This window comes from Mus pahari, chromosome 15 (genome assembly GCF_900095145.1).
Source record: "Mus pahari chromosome 15, PAHARI_EIJ_v1.1, whole genome shotgun sequence".
Taxonomy (NCBI): domain Eukaryota; kingdom Metazoa; phylum Chordata; class Mammalia; order Rodentia; family Muridae; genus Mus; species Mus pahari.
Genome location: NC_034604.1, coordinates 16,484,578 through 16,498,335, shown reverse-complemented (window position 1 = coordinate 16,498,335; position 13,758 = coordinate 16,484,578). Strand labels below are relative to the sequence as shown.

At 45.9% G+C, this 13,758-nt stretch overlaps 1 protein-coding gene across 1 annotated transcript in view; it reads left to right on the top strand.

Annotated features, from left to right (window-relative positions):
• Nucleotides 1-4,713: 4,713 nt before the first annotated feature.
• B4galt6 (beta-1,4-galactosyltransferase 6) overlaps nucleotides 4,714-13,758 on the top strand; it is a 62,433-nt gene continuing 53,388 nt past the window's right edge. Inside the window, exon 1 of the mRNA XM_021214626.2 lies at nucleotides 4,714-5,763. Coding sequence (XP_021070285.1) covers nucleotides 5,649-5,763 — 115 coding nt within the window. The 5' untranslated portion in view covers nucleotides 4,714-5,648. The remainder of the gene's footprint in view (nucleotides 5,764-13,758) is intronic.

Sequence of the window (13,758 nt, the reverse complement as noted above, 5' to 3'; positions counted from 1 at the left end):
CTGTCCTGGAACTCACTCTGTAGACCAGCCTGGCCTCGAACTCAGAAATTCGCCTGCCTCTGCCTGCCTCCCAAGAATATATTCTAATGTGACTTGAATTGGCTCATTTTACTGACAGAGAAATAACCTACAGCCAGGAGCTGTTGGCCACTTCTCTGAAACAGGAGAGAGAGAGAGAGAGAGAGAGAGAGAGAGAGAGAGAGAGAGAGAGAGCGAGCAAAGCAGGTCAGGGTCAGTCTGCAGATTTCCTGGCTTGCTAAGGCATAGGCAACCATAAGAGGAGGTGTGCTTGAGGCTCAAGGCAAAGGACTATTGATCTTGAAGGAGGAACAGGAAAATTTTTGGGTCTTGTATATATTTCAGCAAAATTGTTTCTGTAAGTTTGTGGCTTTGCTTCCTACTGTGCTGTAGTATAAGAAGGCTATGAGAAATACACTTGGGGCTGGCATGGTAACGACCTGCAGCCCTCCCACTTCTGTCTCTTGCATCTTTTTCCATCTCTCCTATAGTCATCCTCACTCCCGCTCAGAAGACTGTTCGACTCTGTACCAGCCTGACCCGTACAATCTATTGCTTATTACATATACAGCTTGGATTGAACTCTTGTTGAGGAAAACACGTTTTTTAACTAGCAACCACGTGCTTTGCCTCCATTGTGGCAAGTGACATCATTAGCATGAAACAACCGTGTGCTTCCATTGTAGTAAATAACAATAAAACCCTTTTCGTCAACTGTGTCTTGGAGAGGTCACATCCTTATTTTAGTCACTTACATATGTGTCAGTAATGGTGACTCCAGTCAATCTTTCTGGGTTGCACAAGCCCGTGTATCTAGAGCCTCAAAGGAGCAAAGGCAGCCTTTCCTATTCAACCTGAGTGTCTAAGACCTTCCTACAGAGGACAACGGGCTTTGCTTTCTACCGGATAAGGCGGCACTTTGATCCTTCTATCTTCATTCTTCAGCTGGGTGTGTCAGTGAATGTAATCTCTAAAGGGTGGAGGCTGGAGGATCAGAATTCAGGGTCATTTTCAGGTACCCTGTGAGCTTGAGGTCAGCCTGGGCTATCCAAGATCATGTTCAAAGTCAAAACTTAAACTGAAAAATGAAAACAAAAATCCCTCGTTCACTCCTCATGTCTGTCTGCTCGGTGTCCAGCTCCAGAGTGTTCTGAATGACTTTCCATTTCCTCCGGGCAAGCTTTTTACTCCAGTCAGCCTTGGATTTGCTGGCCCTGGGCTGGGGCCAGTTGGTGGCTATCAGGCGGTTCAGATTCTCTGTGAGGCAAACTGCTGAATGAACCTAGCATAAGTCAATCTGAGAAGAATGGATCAAGCTACCACACTTTACTATTTTCCCAATTTGGATTCTGAGCTAGGTGGAAGTTTTCTAACTCCAACTAGGGGCCTGGACTTCATGCACTATGCTTCCTTCCCAGCATCAAGTCTATGTGGTTCTATTAGAACAGAATCCTGACACAGACCCTATGACAAAACTGCTAAAGAAAGCTGGAGACACAGATCGTCTCTATCAACTTTAACAAAGACGATCAATGCACACCAGGTAGAAAGCTTTACCCTGACGAGCGAAGGAGCCCACGTGAAGATGGTGCTGGTGGGGCTGGCAGGAAGGGCACGAGGTCGACTTGGCTGATAACATCTGGCTGAACGCCCAGCTCTGTGCCTCATTCATGCTTGACCTGAGGCCAGTTGTTTTTGTTCACCTGCCTAGCTCCTGTTTCCTTATTCCCAAATGTCCTATAATGCTCGCCAACGGGGTGTTGTGAAATGACACACAAGTGGTCTGAAGCCTTGAAAATCCAACAGGGTGTCCCAACAATATGAAAGTATGGCCTCGTGAAAGATGAAAGACAGAAGCTTGTGGAGGTCAGCACAAAAACTGGGTCAAGTGCTGAACTAGGGATTTTCTATAAATTTTTGTTGGACATTATTTCATAAATACTATATATGAACATTAAGGTATGGCTTTAATATGATCAAATTTGCATGTCAATATGACATTTATTTTTACATTTCTTCAATATAACCTAAATATTGAAGAAATCGATATCATTTTTACTCAGCAGAATTCTGACCATATTTATAAGTGAAAATTTTATTTTAAGAGAAGGTTCTGCACTACAACATATGTATAAAGAATTTTATGTCTCATGCAGTGACTAACTTTCATATGATTTACATTTAATTATATAAAAATTTTGTGAAATATTCAGTTGTTTAAGCACAATTTATTTATTAACCCAATAATATTCCTGAGTCTTAGATAAAGAGAGCATGTATTAAGAAAGGTATAATATGATAGATTAATATGCTTACCAAGTTAAATTTGATTTTCTGTGTATGGTATATGCATGTGTGTTCATTGGTGGTAATGTGTGTGTAGGTACAATTTCTTTCTGTCTACCTCTTGGCTTTATTTTTTGAGGCACGGTCTCTCTTCTCTGAACGTCAGGCTCCCTGACTCAGCTAGTCTAGCTGTCCAGTAAGGCCCTCCTGTCCTCACTCTCCCAGAAGTAAGATTATAGATTAGTCTCACCATGTGCAACGTTTTTTACCTGGGTCTGGGGATCAGAACTCAGGTCCTCATGTTTGACTAAACACTTCAACAATTTCAACCAGAGCCCTAGCCCCACAATTACCTACTTAACCACTGATGACAATACGGAGGATTGAAGCCTTAGCAACAATAAAAATGGGATACTATCTTTATGTTTGAAGAGATAGGATCTTGTTAGGTTAGTTGGGACAGATATTTGCTATGTAGCACAGCTGGTTTCAAGCCTGCCGCATTTCCTGTCTCAGCCTTCAACATACTGGTATTACAGTTGTGTCCCACCATGCCTGGCCAAAGAGAGACTCTATCTGTATGTTGTTTTATTTCTCTCTTCCTCTTCTATTACATAACATAATTTTTACCAAGCTCATAAACTTGGATACTGTTCATTCTTACTTAGCATACATCACTTAAAATGTCTTTTATCTCCAGAAACAATTTTTCCATCTTTCCACATTCTTCACATTCTCTCCTTCCTCTTTCTCTCCCCCGCCCCCTTGGTTTTTTGAGACAGGGTTTCTCTGTGTAGTCCTGGCTGTCCTGAAACTCATTCTGTAGACCAGGCTGGCCTCAAATTCAGGGAACTACTTGCCTCTGCCTCCTGAGTGCTGAGATCAAAGGCATGTGTCATTATGTCTGGCTAAAAGGAAAAAAAAATTAAGGAGTAAATTAAACAAGGATTCCACTAATACTCACCATGTACCAGGCTCTCCCGTGCCCTCTTAAAGGTCTCAACTCATTTAATAAAGTCACCATATACACTTGCTTTCTTTTTCTTTTCTTAATTTATTTTGTTTAGTGCGCACTAGTGTTTTGCCTTCATGTCTGATTGTGTGAGAATGTCAGATCTTGGAGTTACAGACAGATGTGAGCTGCCATGTGGGTGCTGGGAGTTGAACCCAGGTTCTCTGGAAGAGTATTAGGTGCTCTTAACCACTAAGCCATCTCTCCAACCTCTACACTTGTTTTCTGATAGAGTTGTGGAGGTGTGCTTTATTCCAGAACAGTCAGACTTATTTTTACCAGAAGTTCTGTGTAATGTGTGTATGTGCATGTTTGTACATGCACACAGCTTCTTACACACATGTATATGTCTGTGCAGGTGGAGGGCAGAGGTTGGCATTGAATGGTGCCTCACTCCACCTTGGTGTTTGAGATGTGGAGTTGGGAAGTCTCTCACTGGATCCATAGCTCACCAAGTGCCTACTACATGGCTGGCCAGGGAGTTGCTGGGATCCACTTGTGTCTGACCTGCCCAGTGATAGGGTTAAAGCAAACAATGCTAAGAGCACACACAACTGTCGTTGGAGTTTTTAAGATCAGAGGCTGGGCCCTGACGGCCTAAGCCCCTGTCCTCAACAGGACGTTAATTCAGTATAGCCACATTAGGAGAAGAAACAAATACAGAGATCCAGTGACCCCATCCCACCCCAAATGTAGCTTCAGAGTCCTGACATGAGGTTTAGTTTTTAATGCAGGGTAAGAGATATACCTAATTAAACAGTTCTGGTCAGAGTGTGGTCCTTTCCATCATTGACCTAGTTCTTTCCTCAGCATGATACTATGAAGAAATTCCAATTTTTTTGAAGACCATTATTTTTAATAGTTTGACGACTAAAGGAAGGAACACGTGTCTCTTTGGAATCTATCTTTAGTCCTGCTAGGATGGTTTATGCAGTCATGATCAGCTAAAAAGAAACACCTGCACACAATATGCTGGGAACATGTGCTGTAGGTAAGTAAGTAAGGAGCCTGGTAATGTAGCTAGCTGCAAGAAGCATTTGAACAAAGAGTAGCCTTGCGCCTAGAAGATGCATCAATTTAGTGATTAGCTTGGGACTGCGGTGCTCATAGGGCCTATTGGTTGTATTCACCTTCATTGAGAAGGCTGGTCAAGGCATAACAGATACACTTAGGCCCACATTACATCTGACAGTCCATACATCCAGGAGGGAAATGTGTCTCTTTCGTCCCCCTCCAAAAGGTCCTTGTTTCCAACGAACATCATCTCTGGTACAGAGCTCTTCCCATGCTGGGGACGTGGTCCTTGCTTAGTGCCAGGTCCACCAGGGATGGTGACCGGGAGGGCGGGGCGAGGTGGGGGATGCTGGCGCGGAGTACCAGGACCAATCAGGACCCGCGGCGCTCCAGGGACTAGGGCTCTTCGTTCCTCTTCTCCGGGCGCAGCGCCGCCTGGCGAGTTGTGGACCGGCGGGCGGAGCCTGCAGGGGTCTCGGGGCGCACAGGGCTGTCGGGATTGTCCTCGTGGGTGTCCGCGGTCCGAGATCACCTCGCGTCTGTCATCTCTTTCCTTCGCCCTCCGGGCCCCGGCCGTGCGCATCCGCCGGGTGGTCCGGGGTCTGTGCGGGGGCGGCGCCGCCTCTCCCTCGGGCTCCGCGGCGGGAATGCGGCTGCTGTGGCCGGCTGGGCAGCGGGCGGCGGCAGCAAGCGGAACCCGGGCGCACTCGTCGCTGGCCGGGACGCCGCCCTGGCCTGCGCTCCGCTCCCGAGGCCGCCGCTGCGCTCCGGGGCCCGGCGCGGAATGAAGTGCAGGCCGCGCGACGGCGAGCGCCCCGCTCCGCGGCCCCCAGGTTCCCCGCGACCGCCCGTGCCTCGCGTGCTCCGGTGCCCACTTTAGAGCCCCGCACTAGCAGCGTTCGCCGAGGCACAGGCCCGCAGAGCGCACGCTACCCGGACCGGGTCCCGATCGCAGGGACTCGCCTCCTGGACGCCGCCCCGAGTGCGGGGACCCCGGCACGCTGCAGCGCGCGGGTCGCGCTCCGCATCGCAGAGCTCCTCCATCCTGGCCCGTGGCTTTGGCCTCCACGGAACCCGGTCTCCCGGCCTCCCTTCACGTTTCTCCGCATCCTTCCAACACCCTTCCCGCTGCTCCACCGCCTCCCATTCATTGCATCGGTTTCTCCTTCCCGGCTCGGTTCTTCTCCCCACAGCCTCCCCGGCCGGAGCCCGCCACCCTCTTGGGGTTCTCCGTACATTCATGGAAGTTTAGGGCCTGGACCGTGGCCCGGAGTCTGGCCTGAGAGCGCAGCCCGCGCTGCTGGCAGGGCAGAGGAAGATGTCTGCGCTCAAGCGGATGATGCGGGTCTCCAATCGCTCTCTGATTGCCTTCATCTTCTTCTTCTCCCTCTCCACGTCCTGTCTCTACTTCATCTATGTGGCTCCAGGCATCGGTAAGCACCCAGACACACCCTCACCTCCTATGGTCAGAAGGAAGGCAACTGGGGTGTTGAGGGGTTTGGAAGCCGAACCAAAGCATCTTATTTGATGTATTTATTTTAAAACTGTTGAAGAAACTGCTTGGGCATGCTAGCTTGGTTAAAACCGTTTAGATGAACTTAAAAGGTCGCACTCAGGGGATGTAGGGAAATGAGGGCCTGGTGGCTGGGGAGTGGGGGTGGGGTAGAGTGCCTCTTGTCGCTTTCTTGGGCATTCATGACTACCTTATCTATTGGGGTAGTGTTGAATTGTAGTTTTACCTAGTCACCTTTATTTTCGTCTAAAATAACAGGTCGTGATGATATGAGGTAACAGTAGCAACTGCGAGGAAGGTCAAGACCATGCATGATGGTATTGCAGGTCAACAGACATTTGCAGCATACTTGAGACATTGTAGCTGTCGAAACCCAGCTCTGTTAATCAGCTTGAGTCTTATTGTTAAAAGTCAGTCTACCTAAGAAGCTATGAGGATGCCTGCTCAGACAAAATACTGATTAAAACAATTACACAAGGCAATTTGTGGGTTTAAAGTTTTACCTTTCTGTGAGTTACTTTTGACATTTGGTTCCAAATAGACTTTTGATCTTGGCTTCTTGATTGAAATAGTCTAATTCCTTATTTCTCCTGCTGTTGGCCTTGTTTTACTGAATGAAAATTTCTGTGGATTTATATGGCTATTCACTAAGCTTGTCCCAGTCTTCTTGTCGTTGGGTATTTATTTAATGCTGAGTGACTTGGTAACAGTACTTTGTCATTTCATAGTAGACATTCAGTTGTCTTCTTTTGACTCAGTGTTTCTCCCAGGAGTTATCCAAAAAATGTCATTCCTTTCACACAGGAAAAACACCTGCAGAATTTTAAGGTGAAATTCTTGTTCTTGCAGAGAGGTGTGTGTGGTGTGGTGTGGTGTGGTGTGTGATTGATTGTGTGTGTGGTGTGTTTTTGTGTGTGTGTGTGTGTGTGTGTGTGTGTGTGTGTGGTGTTAGACAATGGCAATGAATTACAGTGGAGAGACTATAGTCTTAGCCGGACTGTTTGATTTCTTATGAAAAAATCATTACTATGTGATCTTTTTCTTTATTGGCTTTAGTTAAGTATACAGTCAGGTAGATTCTTGGAAAGACCTTAGTGTGTCATTGCCAACTAGAAGTTAGGGAGCTTTTTTGAAGGAGTATGGATGTTTTAACAATTTGGTCCTTTAGTGGTTTCCCTTAGGCAAACAAGAACAAAAACCCATTCTCTTGAAACTTTTGACAAACTTATGACAGCAGCTCACATTTTAGCCTAAATTATGAATTGGGCAAAATTTTCATAGAGATGGTACATAGACTATATAAGAATGGTTTTTATTGGCCCTAACTTAGATGTTTTGAATCTCTATTATTAGGAAATCTTTGTTAATTCTGCCACACCAGCTAGTTTGTAGATGTCAGATGTATTTTACTATCTTATTTATCATTTAGAAGGTTGGCTATTGCTTAGGACATTTAGGAAAAGGTTTTAAACAATTTTTTCTTGCTTGCTTGCTATTTTAGACATCATAAATGCCATTAAATTCTATAGAAACTTCTTACCTTTTCATGCATGTAACTCTTTAAAAGTTGGACTTCTTTGAAGAATATTATTTTACCAGATATTTAACTGTGAGAGATTCTGCATAAGACTATTTAAAAGTATCTTTATAGGGTTTGTGCCTGTGTGCCCACGTGTGAGTGTGTGTGTGTGTGTCTGAGTATTTGTCTGCATGTGTGTCTGTGCACCATATGCATGCAGAAGTCAAAAGGGATTGTTGGGTGTCATGAAGCAGAAGTTATTGGTGGTTATTAGGTGTCTCACTTGGGTGCTGGGAATTGAACCTAGTGTTATAGAATAGCAAACAGTGCTCTTAACCGATGAGCCATCTCTCTAGCCAGCCAGCCAGCCTTCCTCCCCCACCCCCACCCCCATCCCCTTCCCCCTGCCAGGGTTTCTCTGTGTAGTTCTGGCTGTCCTACTCTGTAGACCAGGATGGCTAGAGACTCAGAGATCCACCTGCTTCTGTCTCCCAAGTGCTGGGATTCCTTTCATTGATTTAAAAAAAACGTGTTCAGATCTACTCCATTCAGTCCTTATGAGCCACATCACATGAGCTTGTTTGCTAGGTGCTATGGTATTGACTCTTCCTTGGGCTTTTTTCCCCCTGTGTCCATCCCTTACTGTCTTTCTTCTGAGCTGACAGGTCACACACTGTAGACTGCCCATCTGGAGACTTTTCTCTTCTTTTCTTGGTGCTGCTCTGCATTCTCTGGGCTCTTTTTTTTTGTTGTTGTTTTTTTGTTTGTGTTTTTTTTTTTTTTTTTTTTAATTCTCTGGGCTCTTTGGGTCCCAGTCTATCGTGTGTTCAATAGAACTCAAAACTAATTATTTTAAGAATAAATTGAAACATTTTCCCTGATACTTAGTTCAGGGAAACACAGAGAACATCTTTCAGTTAGGAACTTTAGTGCTGAGGGGAACTGGGCTGTAGATAGGCTTGGAGTCGTCAGTCCGTTCGCCCTCACAGAAAGTCTGGGACTACTTTTCCCAGCCCCTGTCAGGGGTCAGACAACTTGTTTTGTGCCTGCCCTTGTGCATGGCTGCCAAGGGGAGTGCAATTTCCATCCAAAGCCTTGAGCTGGCTGTGTTGAGAATAGACTTCATTTATTAAGCATTTCCCATATCACTTCCCATGCAACACAGTCATATCCTGTCATATCAGAAGATCAATTGATTTGCCTGGAGCACCCAAGAGAAGCTGGACCATGAGGTCTGGAAGACTTCAAAGATGATAATAACACAGGCATCTGTGGAGGTTGGCCCCATGAAAGAGCTCCATTGTACACAATAGAAGTCATATATGTGTGTGTGTGTGTGTGTGTGTGTGTGTGTGTGTGTGTGTGTTTGCTGACTGGTGTATATTGAACACCGAAAAAACTTCTAGAAAATGTCAGTACTTGGGTTCTACTCCTTAGGGTGTGGAGAGACAGGTTGCAAAAGGGCTTTAGAGTACCGATGCAGACCAGTGAATGGAGTAGAGTGAGCAGGTCTGGCCCACGAACTCTTATCTAAATGATGATAAGAACGAAATCCTTGTGCCTGCCTCCAGTAGGACGGCGCTAAGGGAGACTGCATAACTTCCTTGGGAGTGGGGAGGTCACTGTCCTTTTGACTCCAAAGTTCCTGACCTTTTCCTGGAGAGGATTTCTTGGACTTTGTGGGGACGAATCTGGTTTTGGCTTTTCGTCTGAACGCCTGTGGGAGTTCCTCTTGGTTACTTGTGCCTCCAGGGGATTTATTTGGGGCCTGCTGGAAGTGGTGGAGTGGCTGTTCTGGTGTCTGTAGCAGGCAGCTCAGGTGTTTACTTGGAAGTCTAGCCCGGGGTCTGACTCTAGTTAGCTCTGGGCTACCTCAGCAGGTAACTTCTTCTTGCCTTGCAACTTTTTCTTGAGCTCTTTAGCCTCCAAGCCTCAGGTACCTGTCGGGGTCTTTTGAGCTGACTTTAGCCTGCTTTGTTTTGCAAAGGTCTTTTGTTTTCCCCTCTTGAAGTTTCTGGTTCTCTGGGGCCCTTTCCTGCGGTTCTTCTGATTGGGTATTGGTCACATTTCGCCTCTGGGCCTCTCTTGCTGTCGTGTGCTATTTTTGTTCTGTGAGTAGCAAGACTCAGCAGGAGCTTTGCAAAGAGAAATGAGACAGCCCTTTGTTTTGGAGTAATCCTAGCATGAAGGATGGGAAATGTAGGGCAGAGAAGGGGGAGACCAGGTAAGAAGCTACCGAAGCGGTTCCAGCACTGGAGATTAGATTCAGGTTAGGCCGCAGCACCAGAGCACTGGGAAACAAAGGGGAAGTGTCTTTCTCTACGATGCTCAGATTCTAGCTTAGACCCCAGGTGACAAGTCGCAGATGGTGTCCGGGTGCTGGGGTTGAAGAAGCAGTTTTGGCTTTAGGATCTGAGAACTGGTTGTGCCTGGAATATCCAGGAAGCGGTTATCAGTAGGTTAAGGTCTTGGAGCTCAAGGGGCAGAGTAAGACAATGCCCACCTACCCCAGGATTCCCCTAATGTGCTTTAAATCGGGCTTGTAAGCCCACTTGGTTGTCTCTCCATCTTGGAATGAGAAAGCCCTGCATGTTGGACTCCTGCACAATAAAACACTCCTTGCTTTTGCCTACTACTTAAGTCTGGAGTATCAGTCTTCGGGTAACCACAGACCCTTACACATCATATAGGAGAGTTACATTTGGCTGTCTTCGGCATTACAGCTGAGCAGTAATCTCCCTTGGGCAAGTGTTTGTGACTCTGTCACATTGGTGACACTAAGTAGGGTCTCCTGGTGAATGCACAAGGCTACCCAGAAGGCCAGCATCCCATTTGCAATCATTCCCCGAGGATCCACCATCTCTTCAGTCCCCGCCTTTTACACAGGAATCAGTGAAAGGTTTCAAATTTGGGCCCAAGGTGGGAACCCTGGCAGACTGTCCTTTTGGGTAAGATTTATTAAAAGAGTTATTATCACCCCGAACTTAGAGCAGCATGGCAGGGGCCTTGAGAGTTTGGGTTGGGAGACAAGAGCGACGATGATCGCTTCTTATCACTCAAAGGAAGGGAGTGTTTTCATGTGGGCATGTGGTCAGACTGTGGAAGGAGAAGGACAAGGGCTGTCAGCCAGTAAGAAATGTCCAACTATAAGATGGGGGGGGGGGAGAGGCGGAGGGACACATTCCACTGAGGAGTACTCATTATGGAAGGGGAATGTATCCTCATATAGCCTTCTGATTAATGGGACAGGTCATTGTCTCTGAATATGGGTACTTGGGGGTATCTGTTAAGGGGTCAGAGAGTCACCCACCTGCTCTTGGTAGGAGGCTTGGCTTTTTCCCTTACCAAGCTGCCGAAAATCTGTGTGGCCAGAAAGGCAGTCTGTTTTAGACTCTAACAGTCTGTAACTGTCCCTTGCTCATGACAAGCAGTCCCTCGAAAGGACTGCCTGCATCAGTGGGATGCACTCATGAGTGAGTAGTGTTTGTAGCTCTGCCCTTAGTGTCAGACAGTTGATGTAAACCCTAGGACCTGGTGGGAAGCTAGCTAATTTATTGATTCGTAGAGATCTAGCACAGCCCGGTGCTGTTCTCCTCCTTGTTCAGTGGTGAGTGCACAGGTGATGTGTGCCGCCTGCAGCACTGCTTTTCGTTTCTGCCTTGAGTGTTTCTTGAACATAAAAACAGCCACGTCTCAAAGAGAAATCCTAGCCTGGGTTGGTAAGTGTCTCGGCGTGATAGAGATTTCAACATTATTCAGAGGCGTGAAGAGAATGCTTTTAACTTGTATAAATAGGGTAGCTAATTTATGAAACTACCCAAGCCATATTGAATGTAGTTTTTTGTTTCGTTTCGTTTTGTTTTGTTTTCTTCAAGACAAGGCAAAGTCTCTAGTTCAGGCTGGCTAGCATTATCTATGCCACTAAGGATGACTTTGAACTTCTGCCCGCTCCCTCCTCCTGAGTGCTGGGACTGCAGCTGTATCTCTTTGCCTTCCTCTGTAGTGTTGAGGACTTGGCTTGGCAGGCACAAAGTGTCAGCTGAGCTGCATCTCTACCCTAAGGTATGCTGTTTTAATAACCCCCCCTTTTACACCTTATCTTGGAAGAGCTTAGCACTTCTTGTTTTAAAAACAATTCATCCCGTGTAAAAGACTCCATGGCTTTTCAGTCCTTGGAACTTGTGTGGGTGGCTGCAGGTGTGAGTGACTGCTGCTGTCCTCCTCATGGTCTCCATGTTTTCTTTGTACATGGATTTGGAACCGAGAGAGCCTGGAGCCTAGATGCAGTGGAGTCCTGGATGCCACAATTGTTCATCAAGAAGCATCAGGGTGGAAAGCCCAAAAGTGGCCCTGGGGCAAAGATAAAGACACTTACTCAATAGAGATTTTACCTTTTTTTTTTTTTTTTTTTTCTGGTGAGGCTAGACTGGATCAAGTTGGCAGTCAGTGTTGACTAGGGCAATCACAAATTTAATCACCAATGACTAGGCATAGCTTCATCAACATATTGCTGTGTTGCAGTCAAAAGTCTCATGGCTGACAGACAAGTCTTTGTGCTAACTCCTGTTTCAACCAAGCAAGGTTTCTGTAGCAGCTCAAAGTAAACGCTGTCAAACTCTGCTATCGCTGAAAAAGCAGATATGCCCACAGGAGCCTAAACGTAGAACGACTGATCAAACTGGCCAAGCCACGGATAGATAGAACACACCGAGCTACCTGTGGAGGAAGCTGGTGTTTTCCAAAGGCATGTATGTATGTGCATGGGCCTTGCGGAAGCCTGCAGTGCCTGCTTCCTTCCCTGATGGAGCGACTGTATCCTTCCCTGGATCCACTTCATCTTCACATCCAATCTGTATCACTCACACAGAATGCTTTTTGTTCCTGTCCTGGCAGAAGGTTTGTAAACTGTTAGGTCATTGTGTGGACTGGGAACAGGAGGTTCTGCAGGTCCTCTGCCACGGCCTCACTCGTTGGCTATCTTTGATACTATTAAAAGTGGCTTTCAAATGTGAATGTGTTAAAGCCTTATTGAATGAGCTTTTTTTCTCAGGAATATTTTTTAGATACACTTTTTTTTTCTTTCATACCCTTTTCTTCTTTTTTGCCTTTCTTGAGGCAGGATCTCACTCCATAGCCTTGGCTTTCCTGGAACTCACTACGTATAGATCAGGTCAGCCTTGAACTTGAAGGGACCCACTTGCCTCTGCCTCCCTCATGCTGGGATTAAGGTGCAGCCACAATGCCTGGCCTTACTTTTTTTTTTTTTAGCTTGTTTTTGTTGTAGGAGATAATGGGCCCCTTTGTAGCAGTTGCATGTATTACTTATACATATCATGTACCTTGATCATATAACCTTCCCGGAGTCCTTTGCACTAATAGGTTGTCTGTCAGTAGAGCTGCTGATTGCAGATCATCCATCTTACTCAGTACTCAGGTCATTCTGCAATGTGGTGGTGAATTAAGTACTGGCTAAGTTGATTTTTGTTTTGTGCAGTCGAAAATGACCTTGAACTTCTGGTCTTCCTGCCTCTATCTAGCTCCTGAGGGTTATGACTGTTCAAGTTGGTTTAAGCAATGTTGGGGGTTGAACTCAAGGTTTGGCAGGTGCTGTACTGATTGAGCTCCATTTCCTAGCCCCTGGGTTTTACTTTTCTGATTTGATCACCTGATTCCATTTGATCTGTCGCAGAACTAATCCTAGGGTTTGAAAACGAAATTAGCTTTGTTTGTTTGTTTGTTTGAGACAGGGTTTCTCTGTGTAGCCCTGGCTGTCCTGGAACACACTCTGTAGACCAGGCTGGACTCGAACTCAGAAATCTGCCTGCGTCTGCCTCCCAAGTGTTGGGATTAAAGGTGTGCGCCACCACTGCCGTGCGCCACCACTGCCTGGCAAAACTAGCTTGTTTTAAGATAGAAGTGGCTGACCATTCGTGGTGAGTAATGTCTTCCATCCAGAGAACTTGATAGTGAATTAAAAGATTGTGTCACATGTTCACTTATAGGTTAGCAGTGACTAGGTCGTAAGTTGATCTTAAGTACGTTATCTATCATTTTTAATTACTAGAAAGGCATGTAGCAATTCTTTAACAAAATTAATAAAAATCCGTAAAGCATTTAGCATTACAGTTTTTTCAATAGGTATAATTTTAAAATAGCATTTCTCAGCATTTGGCTAGAAACATCTTCTTAAACTATCTTTACCATAGCTGGTGAGATGGCTCAGTGCTTAAGTGAATTGGTTGTTCTTGCAGGTCCAGTTCCCAGAACCCAGAAGGCTGCTCACAACCACTGGTAATTCAAACTCACCTCTGAACTCCCAAGAACACCAGGCAGCATGTTGTAGTACACATACATGCAGGCAACACACACACACACACACACACACACACACACACA